General features: G+C 34.9%; 1 protein-coding gene across 1 annotated transcript in view; it reads right to left on the reverse strand.

Annotated features, from left to right (window-relative positions):
• Positions 1-16,337, reverse strand: part of LOC148946157 (serine/threonine-protein phosphatase PP1-gamma catalytic subunit B) — a 70,175-nt gene extending 53,838 nt beyond the window's left edge. The window contains exon 1 of the mRNA XM_089098229.1: positions 16,178-16,337. Within this exon, the coding sequence (XP_088954355.1) occupies positions 16,178-16,232 (55 nt within the window). The 5' untranslated portion in view covers positions 16,233-16,337. The remainder of the gene's footprint in view (positions 1-16,177) is intronic.
• Between the last annotated feature and the right edge of the window lie 1,387 nt (positions 16,338-17,724).

Raw genomic sequence — 17,724 nt, forward strand, 5'->3', positions numbered from 1 at the left:
TTCTACTTAACGGCCTTTGTGATTAAGGGTAATTGTTAAAGAACAAAATTCGAAATATAGCTTAAAGAGCAAGGTATTGACTAGGAGGCGAATTCCCTAATATACGTATTAAATTAAGAATATATGAATATAGAAGTTCGTTACGTAAGTTAATTCGTAGGTTACGTATATTTATTGCTAATAAAAACGTTAGTAAATAAAATTAAACAAGTTTCGAGAAAACCATATAACCTAATAAAAGTAAAATTAATATGAAAATTTTGTTGTAATTATTCATGTACGGTGAGCCAAAATCAAAACCTGTCTTAATTCAAAAACGTTCAAAAATTAAATTAAAAAAAAACAAGTTTTTTTTAACTGAAAGTAAGCAACGACGTTAAAACTTAAAACGAACTGAAATTACTCCACATTTGACAGGGGCTAGCCCCTCTTTAACGCCTCGCTCTTTGAGCTAAAGTTTGACTTTCTCACACTCTATTTTTTAAACAATAAAAAAATTTAGCATAAAGAGCGAGGCGTTGAGGAGGGGACAGCCCCTTTCATATACAGAATAATTTCTGTATTGGTATTTCTGTATAGTATTGGTTTTGATTTAATGGAAAGCCATTTAGCACAAGAAAAGTAAAATTAATATGCAAATTTTGTTTTACTTATTCAGTGACGGTAAGCCAAAATCAAAACCTGCATTAACTAAAAAACGATCAGAAATTAAATTAAAAAAAACAAGTTTTTTTAACTGAAAGTAAGGAGCCACATTAAAACTTAAAACGAACAGAAATTATTCCGTATATGAAAGGGGCTGTCCCCTCCTCAACGCCTCGCTCTTTACGCTAAAGTTTTTTATTGTTTTAAAAAATAAAGTTGTAAGACAGAGTCAAACTTTAGCGTAAAGAGCGAGGCGTTGAGGAGGGGACAGCCCCTTTCATATACGGAATAATTTCTGCTCGTTTTAAGTTTTAATGTCGCTCCTTACTTTCAGTTAAGAAAACTTGTTTTTTTATTTAATTGAAAAAAAAACCAATACCAATACACCTTACACCAATATGAATATGTGCAGTATCAAATACACCCAAAACCAATATGCCCAGAACTGACTTTGCTCTTTACTTCCCTCGGAAAAACTTTGTTTTTAATTAATCTTTGTCTGTTTGTATTTAAAACCTTGTTAATTAGAAACGTCGTTTGACCCTTGCTTGCAAATCCTGTGGATATAGTTGGTCATAAATCTATGAATTTTTTGGTCTGCATTTGCCTTCAAGTGGCTCCCAGAACTGATAGACTATCTAAATTACCCTTATTGCATGACTATCTACCTTAGTTCAGCCCTATGATGATAGACTATCATCAAAAAAAGCACATATAATCATTCTTATACAACTCTGAAAAGTTATGCCAGCTTTCCCTCTCACAGAGACTATCTCGCTCTCAAGCTTTTCTATGTTAAAAATGAACAGCAAACTAAGAATTAACTTCTTGGTATCAAGCATCAATTTTCTTGGTATTAGAGAAGTATCTAGTTTTGTAAAGATTTTCAAAACCTAAGCATAATTTCCATATCTATCATAAAGTTTCATGAAATTAGGTTGTATAGCCTGACTCCAAAACAGAGAAGTTTCTTCATTTATTTTTAATGGGCTTTTAATACAGCTTTGCACATTCAGCATCTCTATCATTCAATTCTGACTCCTGCGTCTGAATCTACCTTTCCAGTACCACAAAGTGCAATAATACAAGGGGCATTCAAAAAATATGTAGCATGTTTGTAAACAAGGTATTGGCAACTGTTTTCTATGGGAAGGAGATGTACTTGTGGACTTTTTATAAGGTTGAGGGGACCTCTAGATTTCCCTCAATATAGTCTAAAAGGGTGGAAGCCTCACCTGGAGAAGTTGTTTGCATTGAAGGAGGTCATACTCAAAAATCCATTATAATCATGGATGTGGTAAATCCATTGTATGTTGAAAGATCCATTGTAATCAAAAATCAATAAACAATGAAAAAATTCTCCTTATTTTTTAATGCCATTGTACTATCAGAAATATGAACCATATCTATATGGAACTAGCTGAGTATTCCTACAAAACGTCAAGTTTACAACAAAAATATGGATAATTTACAATCCATACTTTACAAAACAATACATGTTTATGTACAGAGAAGAGAAATATAGTATGCAACTAGCTGATTATTCCAACATTGAAACCAACATTGGTTTCAGTTTAACACTTTAAATAAGTTTAATGCCATGTAGAGCAGGCAAGAACACATGCACTTTTCTATATTAAAAATTAACTGCATATAAAGAAATAATTTCCAAGATTTTCATCACACATTGATGTCCTTAGCATTCTAGAAATTACTATTTTTCTAAGGAACATTTTCAAGGTTTCAAAAACATATGCAAATTTGTGGACCTCTAACATATTTCACTCAACACCCCCCTCTCCCCCCCCCGCGAAAAAACAAAAAACTTTAGATAACAGGTGTAGAATAGCCATAAACCAAAAAAAAGATGGAATGTAACCTTACAACTAAAAAATATCACAGACAGAAAAATATGCAAATAGGTTTTTGTACTAAGATTTCTTTATAGCCTATACATTACAAATAGTTTTATCCTGTCTATTAAAAAATAGCAGAAATAAGTACATAATTTCAATAAGTATATATAACAATAAGTGATTCTTCTTTTTATATACAACTATGAGTGGTTTCAGAACCACATAACTACACTTCCCCAACCCCTAAGTGGCAAAGTGTTGGCATCAGGGACATAATTTGCTGTGGAGAAGAAGGGCCAAATGCCCCTTCCAGACCCCAGTGTTCCCCCTTCTACGGCTAAAACTTAATTTTTCCAAAAAGCTTGTCAAAACTGAGATAATCCTGAATAATTCATTGAAAGAGGTCAATTTTCTTTAGAACATCTTACTTAATTTGTTACTATATGGCTCATTTTTCAGTTTTCACTGTCATTTTCACTTGATTTGGCAAAATTGGCTCAACCCCCCCCCCAGAATTTAGACAAAATTTTGCTGATGGTTGGGCTATGGATTTACTGATCTACTAAGAATGTAGTTGCAAACCATGAACTGGATGACCTACGTTCCCTTTTGAATCAAAATGCTTGACAAGTTTAAGAAATAAGTGCATCACATTTACAAAAACAGTGAATTATCCAAAAAATAATCTTATAGAAGGGAAAAAACCGTGATTGAAAAATAAATACCCGAGCAGGAAAAAAATGCTTAACACACTGATTTGAAGTCCAACACTCTACTAACAGAACTACATCTCTAAAAAAATTGTAACTTAATCTAATAGTGTTTGTAGGACCATCATTGTGTAGCTTATTAAGGGGGCTTGGAGGAGGAACATATGGGAGGTGGTCTTGCATACATCCAGTCAAAGGTTTTGGACCATAAGTATTACAATGATAGTAATTTATAGCTCCAAGCTTTTCCACTTAAGAAGTGAAACTAAGTGACTCATTTTGATTGGATGCCATTGTCAAGGGGTTTCAGTCTTTATTTTGAAACCACCATAACTGTTTTTGCAATAGACTTACTTTTCAGACCAACCTAACCAAAATAATAGTAACCATTCCTGAATCAGTTTCAGAAGACAATTTTTTCACCAGTAGCCTATGTTTTTTTCTAAACGCGCTTTTTAACTTTTGGTTACTATGGACTGTGGTTTGCTCTTTACGAGGTTGCAGCTATTGCTACAACCATGATACATTCTTTATTGTATAGCAATAAATCCACTACACGCCTAACAAAAAAGTATACTAGATACCTTAGACACCAAAAAATGATCAGGCTTCAGGTTTACTACCAACCAACTAAAAATATTAGTATAAGACAAGGTATAAGTTTTGGTGATGAATCAGAGGCAACACTATAGCGTTGCCTATAGTAAAGGCCATACTCCAATGTTTTATTATTATTTATTTTATATTTTTCCCAGAGACACTTCATATGGAAGGGATTGTTGCAAAAACTTCAAAGGGGGCTAATTCGATTTGAAATCAAGAGTTCTAGTGCCTTTTTTAAGGGTCAAAAGTGATTGGAAAAAAACTAACCCCCCTCTTACAGCCACCTTTTCCCCAAACACATCCGATAAAAATTTTGAGATAGTGATTGGATTGGTGATTGGAGGGAGGGCAACTAACCTCCCCCCCTCACGCCCACCATTTCCCCAAATAAATCCCATCCAAATTTTGAGATAACCATTTTGTTTAACGTGGTTTAAAAGTCTGGAAATTAGGTCTTTGAGGATGACAACACCCCCAGAGCCCTCAGGACAAGGGTTGTAAGTTATGTCCTGGGGGCATATAAGGTTTTTATAGAAAGCGTTGTCATGAAACTTCAAAAAGGACTCATTCGATTGGAAATTTAAATGGCTAGTGCCCTTTTTAATAGTCAACAGAAACACATCCAATCAAAATTTTGATATAGCCATTTTGGTAAACGTAGTTGAAAGTCCTGCAAATTATATCTATGAGCATGACACTCCACCCCCCCCCCCCAAGGTCTTCGGGGCAAGGGTTATAAGTTATGCCCTGGGGGCACATATGGTTCTTATGGAAGGAATGATTGTATAAACTTCAGAGAGGGCTCATTTGGTTGGAAATTGAAAGTTCTAGTTCACTTTTTAAGATCTAAAAGTGATTGGAGGGTAACTAGCCTCCCCCTCCACGCCATTTTTTCCCAAATGCATCAGATAAAAATTTTCAGATAGCTATTTTGTTAAAAATAGTTTAAAGATCATATAACAAAAACTCCGGTGTCGACACAACCCCTCAGGTCCCTGGGCAGACATGGTAAGTTATGTCTTGGGGGCATATATGGTTCTTATGGAATGGATGCTTGTATAAACTTCAAAGAGGGCTCATTTAATTAGAAATTGAAAGTTCTAGTTCACTTTTTAAGAGTCAAAAGAGATTAGAGGGCACCTAGCTTCCCTCCACGCCCTTTTTTCTCAAACCCATCTGATAAGAACTTTGAGATAGCCGTTTTTTTTAAATAGTTCAAAGACCATATAACATAAACTCCGGGGTCAGCACTACCCACAGGACCCAAAGGCAGGCATTGTAAATTATGCCCTGGGGGAATATATTATTCTTATGGAAGGGATGCTTGTAAATACTTCAGAGAGGGATAATTTGATTGGAAATTGAAAGTTCTAGTCCAGCTTTTGAGAGTCAAAAGAGATTGGAGGGCAACTAGCCCCGCCCCCACGCCCCTTTTTTCCCGAATGTATCCAATAAAAATTTTGAGATGGGCATTAAGTTAAAAATTGTTCAAAAGTCATATAACAAAACTCAGGGGTCAACACAACCCCCCCCCCCCCCAAGAGCAGGGGCAGGTGTTGTAAGTTATGCCTTGATGCATATATGGTTATTATGAAAGGGATAATCATATAAACTTCAGAGGGCTCATTTGACTGGAAATTGAAATTTTGAGTTCACTTTTTAATAGTCAAAAGAGATCCGAGGGCAACTAGCCCCCCCCCCCCACGCCTTCTTTTTCAAAGCCTATTTGATGAAAATTTTAGATAGACATTAAAAAAAATTGTTCAAAGGTCAGATAAGAAAAACTCTGGTGTCAATACAACCCTCCAGGGCCCAAAAGAAGGCGTTCTAAGTTATACCCTAAGGGCATGTATGGTTCTTATGAAAGGGATGATTGTATAAACTTCATAGAGGGCTCATTTGATTGGAAATTGAAAGTTCTAGTTACACTTTTTAAGTATCCAAACTCTTGTTTGTAGTGAAACTATATTTGTCTTGAACAACTTTAGAAAGAACTAATAAGTTAAACCAAATGTTTGATGTATAATGATATTAATTGCTGAAAGCTCATCAGTTCAAAATTTTACTATATTTTAATGTTTATATTGAATATTAAGTACAAAAGAAAATATTTGTTATAAAATTGGTTTTCAGTAAAGCGCCAATGATGCAGTAGGTTTTACACTTTTACAGTGAGAGAAAGAGGCGAAATCCAAACTCTTGTTTGTAGTGATTTTTGTTAGTTTCAAGCATTATTTGCATATTCAATTGAAGTTTCACTCGCTTCAAGATTTATCTATTCATTCAAATTAATACCTATTAGCTTCACTTACCTTGGTAGCATTATTAGTAAAGATGGTAGGAGCAGTGAAGATGTTAAATATACAATAACCAAGGCTCAGGGTGTTTTTTCACAGTTAAAAAAAAGTCTGGAAGAATAGGAAGATAAGTCTGCAAACCAAGATTAGAATATTAGAAACTACAGTGATGGCAGTGGTCAAATATGGCTCTGAAGCATGGACACTCTGAAAAGTGGATGAAGATTTGCTAGATATTTTTCCAGAGAAATTGCTTAAGGATTGTTCTGAGTACCCAGCTGACTGACTGTATTTAAAAACAATAGGCTATACAAAAAATGTGGTTCAATACCGCTCTCTAGGGCTATAATGAAAGAAAGGTTGAGGTGGCTAGGGCACGTTGTGCAGATAAAGGATGACAGATTGCCTAAGATTGTTCTTTTGGCCAACCATCTAGGGCTAAACGGAAAGCAGGTTTTCCCTGTCTGGGGTGGGAGGACGTCATAAAGAAAGATTTAAAGGAAATGGGAACTTTGTGGGCGGGTGTTAAAAGGGAGGCTTTGAATAGATTGGGGTGGAGGAGGAGCATGCGTAACCGTGTTGGCCTCAGGCAGCTTGGTGCTGCAGTGAGTTGTTAGTAGTTAGTAGTAGTATGTTTGTTTGCATTGATTGTTTATTTAATTTCTGTTTGTTTTAAGTTTCATTTATACTTCAATAGCAAAATATATTTTTTTTTCGTTTTCAGCTTGATTTTCATATTCAATCTAAGCATTACTTGCTTTAAAATCTATTTATTCATTTATATTATTACTTGTTGTATGTTTTTTCCTATGATTGTTTATTTAATTTCTGTTTGTTTTGGGTTTCATTTATTCTTTAATAGTAATTTCCGGTGGTTTCAATCTTGAATTTTAACAGGTATGTGTATCTGCTGAGCTTAAGTTCAAAATGGCCTTTACTTTTCTTTGAAAAACTTATTTTTTGGAAAGTTTTTTTTTAATTAATAAAAAGAAAAAGTGATCAAAATTCTCACATTTGTACACAAGTGTAATGCTTCAGGGATGTATCAGAGGATTAAGTGATGATGAATCATGAATATAGTGATGAAAGAACCCATTTCTGGGATTTGAAGCTCAAAATTAGGTTATTTGAGCACCACCTTGCCAAGAGTCTACAATCAAGGTCAACCAGGTGCTAAATTAAACTGAAATAATTTACAAGATGAAGAAAATTATCAAAAATATGAGAAAACAGACTTCAATTAAGGGTCTCTTAAATACTTGCTTCAATATTTTCAAAAAAAAAAATATCCAAATGGCCCCAAAAATGTCATAATCCAATATGCACCTTGTTTGCCTGCAAGTCCAAGTGACTTGTTGATCAACCAATTTTTAATTAATTTTGTATGAATGGAACTGCCTTGGCTTATAAATTGGGTTCCCTGACAATTTAACAGTTTATATGCATGAAATTGTAGTATTTTAATAAAGGTGGGCCAACTATTTGTCTGTTTGTTTGTTACAAGAATGTTCTTTGTCTAATTTCTATATTGATATACATTTTTTACAAACAACTTCTTCATACTATAAGTTCATTTACAAGTTCTTGCCCTATCTTAATATACTTGGTCCTATTAGTGAGATTGAATATGTCAAAGCTTGGAGCCTTACATTTCCTGTTGGTTTAAGAAAACAGATGCATAATTGAAGCTTAGTTCATTTCCATCTTATGTTTCATGTGCATTAAGGGGTATTTTTCTTCATATATCTGTCTTGTTTGTTCTCTCCAGCAATGTTTTTTGTCTAGTCTTTAAATTAAAACACATTTTTACAAATGACCATTAAAATGTACTCTTTGAGGCATGAGGATCCACCTACAGAATGATCCACCACCCATTCATCATAATTGCTAAAATCCATGCATATGTACTTATATCATAAATCATATCAGTTTAGGTAGATAAAGCATTAAAATAAATGCAAGATACTTTTTTTCTGCAATAATATTGGATGTAAAAGCCCCAAAACAACCTTATTCAGGCTTAGTTTAAATGGAGGGAGATAAGAGACTAATTCCTATAACCCCCCTATATAACTATACAAGCATGAAGGTCCATGGTGAGTTTGACAATTTAGGCATTGAAATGCATTCTTTCAGCATGTGATTACCCACTCCCCAACACAATAGGCACCAACCATCTTTTATAATAGCTGATGCACAATCATTTGTCACTGCATATAATTTCATGAAAAATCTGGTAAATAGTCTTAGTTAAGACAATGATTACAATAATAAATACTTATGCTTAGTGTTTCTCTTATCTGGGCTAGACTACATTACTTTTCAGGTACAAATGCCCCACAGTAAAACTTCATTTTCTTTGCAACTGAGAAGATCATAAATTGATCTGCTATCCCAGAATTGACAATCAATGGCAAATTTGGCAAAGTTGCAAGTGATTATTGGAGTAAAAAAAAACATAAAAAAACATCAAGTGATATATTCCCCTTCATCCTAGCCAAATTATGTTGTAAACTGCAAAATTACCAAATACTGTTTTGTTAGAGACCATTGATACCCTAAAGCATGATTTCTGATTTAACCAGAATTTAGTCATGCTTGTTTAACCAGAGTTCAGAGAAAGATTTCAATGGGCCTGAAGGGATGTGCAGGGGTCAGCTGCAACAAGGTACACAAAAAAAGTGACTTTAGTTACTTGAGGACACCAAAAGTGACAAAAAGTGACTACTCAGAAGCCATCAGAGCATAGGCAGATGGATTACAAGGATCCCAATTACTACTGTAAGATCATCACTGGCCTATGAGAGCTCAAGAAGTTATGGACAGAAAGGCTGAAGTCCTTATTTTTTTCTTCAACTGATTTTATTTATTTACTTATACAAAAGAATAACTTTGATAAATGTGCAACTTCAATTATGGTGCTAGGAACAAAAACTGAACTTCAGTCTTGAAAAAGAAGCATCTGCCACAACTAGGTATAAGCAATCACTGGATATTATGTCATCACTTCTTTAACTTTTTCGAAAGGCAATCAATTAGTTTGGATTTTCTCTTCAGAACAAGTGCTTCAACCAATTCAGCATCATTTGCCCTTTCCCTTTCTTTGGAGCAAGCTTTTAATGCTGCTTCCAGCATACTTTGAGCAAGACCAATGTTCAAGAAGTCCTTCTCTTCCACAGCTTTCTTCATTCCTTCCCCTGCCTCTCTCAGAAGGGTATCACCTATTTCCTTCTTCTGCTAAACCATCTCTTTTTTTCATACAATGTCTGACTCTAGGTCAACTATTTTCTGCTTCTTCTGCACCATCTCCTGAATTTCTTGTTCAGCAACTCTCTTCTCAGCTTCAAGCTTCTCTCTCTCTTTGATTCTTCCTGTCTTTGCTCAATAAGGCATAGTTCATAGCTGGCTCTAGCTGATCTATCCAGACAAAGCTGCTTCTTTGTAATCAGCACATGCTCTGATCTGTTCTCATAGTCATGGAGTGCATCCACAACAAAAACCTTAGCATTCAGCATCCACTCTTCTGTACACACTTGAAGGCTTGTCATCAGCAGAGCTGACCAAGAAAATTCTCTCTCTACATCTGCACTTCCATGACAGAGTGACAGAGCTGCCCAGACAATCTAACCTAAGGCCTGATATTTGGTTTCACCAGATGGTGTCTTCAGTTCCAGGATCTTTTGCCAATAGCTGTTGATTTGAGGACTCTCTGTGGGTGGCAGCACAGGATCGGACTGTAATAAAATCCATTGTCCCTAGACTTGCTTGATGTCCATCTCAAATGGAAGTTCTCTTGCAATGTGGAGGATATCACTGCAATTTGCTCTTTGGCAATCTGGACTGGGAGGGCTTAGGCAGGCAAGGCTTCAGAAAAACTTGTTGTTCACAGGGCATTTTGTCAGCAGGTACTGTACAGCAGCTTTGATATGCTTCCTGATTCTCAGGAAAAAAAAATCCCTGTCTTTCAGAATAACTTTCAAAGAATCCAGGTCAGCCAGGACCCTTTCATTACACAAGGGTTTCTGTAGATAAACATCTGCAATACTATCTAAGCCTCCAAAACCACCAAGGATCTGGAGATTGACATCATCAGCTGGCATAATCTGCCCCAATAGAACTGTGCATAATCATCTCAGCTCAAAGTGTACCACATGAATTAATGGCTCCTGTTGTTGAAATACACCAGTAAAAGCAGTGAAAGTTGCTGCAGAGCTTACAATGAACTCAATTTTGACTTTTATTGTTTGCTTTTTTAGCCAACTTACAATTCTCAAATATTTTGTATTTGACATCAGGTACTTCAGACTATTTTTCTTTGGCATGAATTCTAGGATTTTTCAAAGCTCAAAATTGACATGCTTTCTCAGAGTTGACAACTAATGGCAAACCTGACCTTCTTTGGAAAACAATCACAATTTGGTGATTGCAAAATCTTTTTAATTACTAAAAATCCAATTTCTATTCAAATAAGCCCTTACCCAATATTCAAATATTCAAGAACCAATAGTGTGATGAAATCACTTATGGGAAAAACAGAAGATAAATACAAATAAAAAAGAACTTCTTCTTTTTCTTTAAGAAGAAGAAGAAACATGCATACATAGTCTTTCTTCTTTGAAAAAAAAAAACAACACATAAATTTAAGATAGAAGCAGGAAATGTCTACCATAAGGCTCTCTGATGTGCTGAATCTCAGGCTGTGAATTTCATTAAGATTGCTTGACTTCATCTGGGTATTTGTTCTTCCTTGAAAATCAGTCAAATTTTCTCAAGCTTATAGCTTTTTATGGGCACCATTAAACTTGATGAACTTGATATGGCCTACACATTTTTTGAATTAGTATTGAAAGGCAATTTTTTATGTATTAGTTTCTATTAAAATCCTTTTTTAGTGTTTTAAAAGTTTCCAACTCCTTACTTACAGTTTTCCACTAAGAACTGCTTGATGTAAAATAATATTTACAGAGCATCAGATGTCAAGAATTGCAGGAACTGAAAGTTCTGCCCTGTTGCTTTATTGTGAGTCAAACTTGTTCATTATTCAAACAAATAGACATTTCTTCTGAAATGACCCAGAATAACATAATATGTACTATTCAAATGCAATCAGAGCCATAGCTAAGGTTAGTAGCACCTGATGAAAATATAATTTGCACCCCTCCTGACTCAAATATAAGCAGACAGCCAAATCAAAGTGAAAAATTTGATCAAAACAGGCAACCCCTCAGCCTTGCCACCTAAGACAGCAGCCCTGGTTGCCCTGTCCAGTCTTAACAACTCTGAATTTAATTTGTAATGCTATGGCAAGCAGTGTTGTTACTAGCCAGAATGTTTGGGGAGGGGAGCAAGAGATTTTACTGACTGACTGGTCATTTTTGCCAACTGTTTTTTTGTCAATAATTAGCAATTCCAATACAATACATAAAATCACTGCACAAGTTGGTAAAGACAAGAGGATGACAAATTTTGATTGGATGTGTTAGGGAAATGGTGGGTGTGAGAGAAGGGGTTAGTTGCTCTCCAATCACTTTCAACTATTAAAAAGGGAACTAGCCATTTCAATTTCCTATCAAATGAGTCCTTTTTGAAGAGTCTATGACAATGAAGTTCTGAAGTTCTTTGAACTTTCTATAAAAACCTTATATGCCCCCAGGGCAGAACTTATAACCCTTGCCCTGAGGGCTGTGGGGGGGGGGGGGATGTCATCCTCAAAAACCTAATTTCCAGAACTTTCAATTACATTGAACAAAATGGCTATCTCAAAATTTTTATTGGAGGTATTTGGGGAAAAGGGGGCTAGTTGCCCTCCAATCACTTTGAATTTCTGATAAAATGAGCCTTTTTTGAAGTTTCTATAAAAACCTTATATGCCCCTGGGACATAACTTACAAACCTTGCCCTGAGGGCTGTGTCCTCCTCAAAAACATAATTTATATCTGGAAATCAACTATGCTGAACAAAATGGTTATCTCATAATTTTGATTGGATGTGTTTGGGGAAATGGTGGGTGTGAAAGGGGTGTTAGTTGCCGTCCAATCACTTTTGACTATTAAAAAGGGCACAAACCACTCCAATTTCCAATCGAATGAGCCCTTTTTGAAGTTTCTATGACAACTCCTTTGATATGAAGTGCCCTGGTCTAAAGAAGTGCCCTGGTCTAAAATAATACATTGTGCCAACATTGTTCTTTACTTAGGCAGCATGATTTTACTGCCTATCATATTCAAGCAAAAAACACAATCTACTAGGTATGTTACCTTAGCCTCTATAAGGTATCAGTGGAAGTCATTGAGTCTGCAAAACTACATTAGGGTACATCTTGATACTTACTTTTAGAGCCATTAATGGTAAAATTCTACTTTAGCTACTTTTGGCTATCTTGGAAAGGGGTTAGGTTAGGAAAATAAAACTTTCAGGGATGGGTCTACAGGCTCTAGAGGACCCTCTGGAGGGTCCTGACCTTCAACAACCTTTAAAAATCTGTGTGTTGTAAAAGTGAAACCTTGCAAAATAGATCTTCTGCTTAAATGAAATAGTACAACAAAATTGTTTTCAGCTTCACAACTTTGCTCAATCCTAATTTATAAAGCTTTAAAGATATGTAACTACATTGCCTAGATTTTGAAGAAAAAAAATTTATATGGCTTAAAATTCTACTCAAATAATAGGAATTGCATTTTCAAAACTAAAGCCAGAGAAAAGGAAACTGATAACTGAAAATTAAGTAAAATGTTGAGTAAAATTCTACTTTAACTACTTTTGGCTATCTTGGAAAGGAGTAAGGTTAGGAAAATGAAACTTTCAGGGATGGATCTATCAGCTAAAGTATGTCCTGGGAAGGTATTTTGAAGTACCTAAGTCTACTCCTTCTTGCTCTAGGGGATCCTGAAATTACCAACATGACAGGTCTATACATATTGAAATTTTGACTAAACAACATTTTACCTTAAGTTTCAGTTATCAATTTCTTTTTCTTTGGCTTTAATTCTGAAAATACAATTCCTGTTATTTGAGCAGAATTTTAAGCTATATCAATATTTTTTTTTTCAAAAGTTAGGAAATGTTAGGGAATAACTTTTGTTAGTCAAAAGTTAGGGAATATCATTAAAACCTTGTAAATTGGGATCAACCAAAGTTGTGAAACTGAAAACAATTTGTTGTACTTCATTTAAGCAGGAGATCTATTTTGCAAGGTTTCACTTTTATAACACATGGAATTTTAAAAATCATAAAAGGTCAGAACCCTCTAGAAGGAGAAGGAGTGGAGGTAGGTACTCCAAAATGCCTTCCTGTGATATACTTTAGCCTGTAGACCTGTCCCTGAAAGTTTCATTTTCCTAACCTAACCCCTTTCCAAGATAGCCAAAAGTAGCTAAAGTAAAATTTTACCCCATTAATTTTTACCTTTAATCTGTTTCTACCTTTAGAAACAGACCTGTCCCTGAAAGTTTCATTTTCCTAACCTAACCCCTTTCCAAGATAGCCAAAAGTAGCTAAAGTAAAATTTTACCCCATTAATTTTTACCTTTAATCTGTTTCATGGTGAAACAATCCTTGAGTGCCAAAAATTCTAGTAACACTAAGACTAGGCCTAGCCTAGCCAAGCTCTTTTCAAGAAGCCTTGCTTAAAATCATTTTTCAAAGGAAAGAGCTTTGCTGAAACTAGGTCCCAATTTCTTTTCTACCAGAACAGCCAAGAAAACACCAGTTTCTAAGGTTATATGGTGATTTTTTTTTTTTTTTTTTTTTTTGCTGTTTAGATAATTGCTTCTAAAAGAAATTAAAATTTAACCACCTTTACCCCCCTAATGTGCAAATATATACCCTGAATTGTAACCACACAAAGAAGTTATCAACACTAGTTAAGTTATTGAAGGGGTTAAAAACATAACTAGTTTATAAATAAGTTTTTCAAGAGTAACATATTCCAATAATACTTATTTATAACAATTGAAACCTCATTTATTAGGCAATTCAAATATTAAATGTTTTCCCACTCTTTCAAGTTTTTCAAATGCTGTTGACAAAAATACCACTGAATTTGGTGATTTAAAACCTTGCCATCAATAATTTATGGTATATTCCAATTCATGGTATATATTTGCAAATTAGGGGGTGGGGTGGGTAAATTTGAATTTCTAATAGAAGCAATTTGGTAATTTTTTACTAAATCATATTATTGACTTATGAATAAAGTGAATATACTACTCAATGCCTTTGGTAAATTTTTACCAAATCATATTATTGACTTACAAATAAAGTAAACATACCATGCAAATAAAGTAAACATACACAATGCCTTTTTTTTGCTCTTTCCAAATATAAAAATCGTTTTTGTCAAAAATGTATTGTACCCCCACCCCTAGCCTATATATTGATTCAGGGTATATATTTGCACGTTAGGGGGTGGGGGTAAATTTTATTTCTGATGTAAATGGGAGGTAAGATTAAACTTTCCCCACCCCCTACTGTGCAAACATATACCCGGAATTGGTATATATAGGGGTAGAGGCTAAAATTCATTTTCAACAATAATTTATTATATTTGTAAAGAGCATAAAAAAAGGCATCAAGTGATGATATTCACTTTATTTGTAAGTCAATAATATGATTTGGTAAAAATTTTACTGCCTTTTTTATGCTCTTTCCAAATATAATACCCATTTTTGTCAGAAATGAATTTTACCCCCAACCCTATATATACCAATTCAGGATATATATTTGCACATTTGAAGGGGGGATTTTTATTTCTGATGTAAATGGGAGGTAAGTTTATACTTTACCCCCCCCCTAATGTGCAAATATATACCCTGAATTGGTATATAGGGGTGGGGGTAAAATTAATTTCCAACAAAAATGATTATTATATTTGGAAAGAGCATAAAAAAAGGCATCAAGTTGTATATTCACTTTATTTGTAAAGCAGCATTCACAAGCATGTCTAGCTAGAATCCCATATCTAGACACATGTCTAACCAGAATCCAATGTCTAGGCGATGCCTGTTCACAAGTAAAATTTGGTGCTTAGCTAAAACTACAAATTTAGTTTCAAATTGTCATTTCTAGCCAATCAAGAGAGCTTATGCAGGCAAAACTTTCAAAATTGTAATCCCTATAATTACTGTGATGAGATAAGCAAAACAATTGCCTTAGTGTGCTTCAATATTTTGTCTGGTGTTGCATATTTGCCTGAAATGAAAAAAAAATTAATGAGGAAACAAAAATTGAATTTCAGTTTACAAATGTAAACAAAAATGATGAAAATAGTGGAACTTGACACATTCTGATTGGCTGTAATCGAAAATCCTAGACATTGAGTTCTAGACTCTAGAACTCAATGTCTAGCCAAGTGCCTTGTCTAGTGTGTCTAGCTAAGCACTGAATTTTACTTGTGAATGGTTGTTGCCTAGACATTGAATTCTGGCTAGACATGTGTCTAGACATGAGATCCTAGCTAGACATGCTTGTGAATGCTGCCTAAGTCAATAATATGATTTGGTAAAAATTTACCAGCAATTCTTTATTTGTAAGTCAATAATATGAACTGCCAAAAATTTACCTATAATTTTACCATTTAACTAGCCTAACATAAATATGCAGCATAATCTATTATAAAGTGACATTTTCATTATTTTAATTTTGTTTTTAAGTTCAATAGTCTATATATCCAAAGGCTACAAATGGGACCATTAGGGCAGTGGGGTTGAATTAGGCTATCACAAATGTGTCTCTGATCATAAGAGAGCAAAAATTAACAACCTAAAATGCCTGACTCTTCATTTCAGCGCATCAACTTCTGGAGAACCTCTACTCTGTGCATTCACCAGCTTTACTGCTATCAATGTATAGATTGCCTGTATACATGTTGGTTGTGGACAACTCTGAGGGAGCTTCACTGAAACCATATTTCTAAAAAAGTCCCTTTTTCTGCAATTCAAAGATAAAATATAAAAGGTAAATCCACAGGCATTACACTAGACTCTGAATACTCTAAATAAGGGTTCCTATAGCCTAGTAGCATCCTTACTTAAAAAATGGGGAATAATCAAATTATCATGTTTCAAACCTTCTAGTAATCTTGCAATAATACTATCTATATTAAGCTTGTCTGTTTCTGCCATTAAATCCAAAAAAGAATGCTTGACTCTTCGATGCAAAGACGATCCACAAAGATAAATCTACACTTGCTTGCTACACTAAATTTTTTGTTTTGTTTATGTTTATATATTCTTTTTCGTCTTGAAGTACAACGGCGGAGGTCTTTATAAGTACTTCGATAAAAAGATGCCACTGCAGGATACCAGATTATGAGCTGCAACATTCATATATTCACCCAAGCAAGCTAGTGATTACAGAAGGCACAGAATAATCGAGTGATACGAACGCATATGACCTGAAAAGCCCGCCTGCTGTTAAATAGAAGAAGAAGAAAGAATGACCGATTGGTCGAACGCGTCCTAGAGTCGAAAGATCTGCTGAAAGATATCTGAATATATCTAATAAATATCAGGCAATCAAGCCAGTAGCTCTGTAGCCCACAGAGTAAAGCATAAGGAAAAGGGCTAAATAGTTTTACTGAAAAGCCCGCCTGCTGTTAAATAGAAGAAGAAGAAAGTCAAACCCCAAACAACAACAACATTCATACACTGAAAACGGGTCCTGTAGTGGCGCAGTAGGTTTGATCTCAGTTTAGTAAAATGGGACCCTAGGATCAAACCTTGCTGTAGCAAGACACTAAAGGGCCTATATTTGATTCCGATGATGTCCTTATGCGAAAGGGTCTCCATATTAATCCAAATAAGAAGAAGATATACTGAAACAGAGAAGGAAAAGTGCTATAGTGATCTACCAGGTACCTAATATACTAAAAAATTACAGCTTTATACTAAAATTAAGATGTAGGCTAAAATAATTATCGGAAATATCCTCTAGGGAATTCAATCCCGGTGAAAACTTACCCCGACAATTACCCTTAACAACTCGACGCGTAAAATTGAGATGGAAAGAGAAAGCAAGATATGTAAAAATAAATTTTGTTTTTGAATTCTGGCAAAATTTCACAGTGTATAATCTCACCTGATAAGTTCAACCCCTGGAAACTTCCCTCTCCATGGAAAATTCACCTGTGGAAAAACTCCCAGCAAAAAAATCGCCCCCCACCCCCCATACGAAAATGTATACATACTTCCGAATAACAAATACTATGCATAAACAAGGAGGAAATTTTATAACTTAAAAAAATTTCCCCTGGGGCTATGGGGGGATTTTGTTATATCGAAATACACAGTTATTGGGCCTTTCAATTATGATGAACAAATGGCTATCTCAACATTTTTATCTGATGATTTTGGGGGGAAAGGGGGCAGGAAAATGGGCCTAGTTGTCCTCGAATCTTTTTGGTCACTTGAAAAGGGCACTAGAAGTTTTAAGTTCCGTTGGAATGAGCCATCTCACGATATTCTAGGACCACTGGCTTGATACAATCACCCCTGGAAAAAAAACCCAAATAAACACACATCCGTGATCTGTCTTCTGGCAAAAAATACAAAATTCCACATTTTTGCATATAGAAGCTTGAAACCTCTACAGCAAGGTTTTCTGATACACCGAATC

The sequence above is a fragment of the Artemia sp. Qi Xiang Cuo genome, chromosome 12 (assembly GCF_049724085.1).
Source record: "Artemia sp. Qi Xiang Cuo chromosome 12, ASM4972408v1, whole genome shotgun sequence".
Taxonomy (NCBI): domain Eukaryota; kingdom Metazoa; phylum Arthropoda; class Branchiopoda; order Anostraca; family Artemiidae; genus Artemia; species Artemia sp. Qi Xiang Cuo.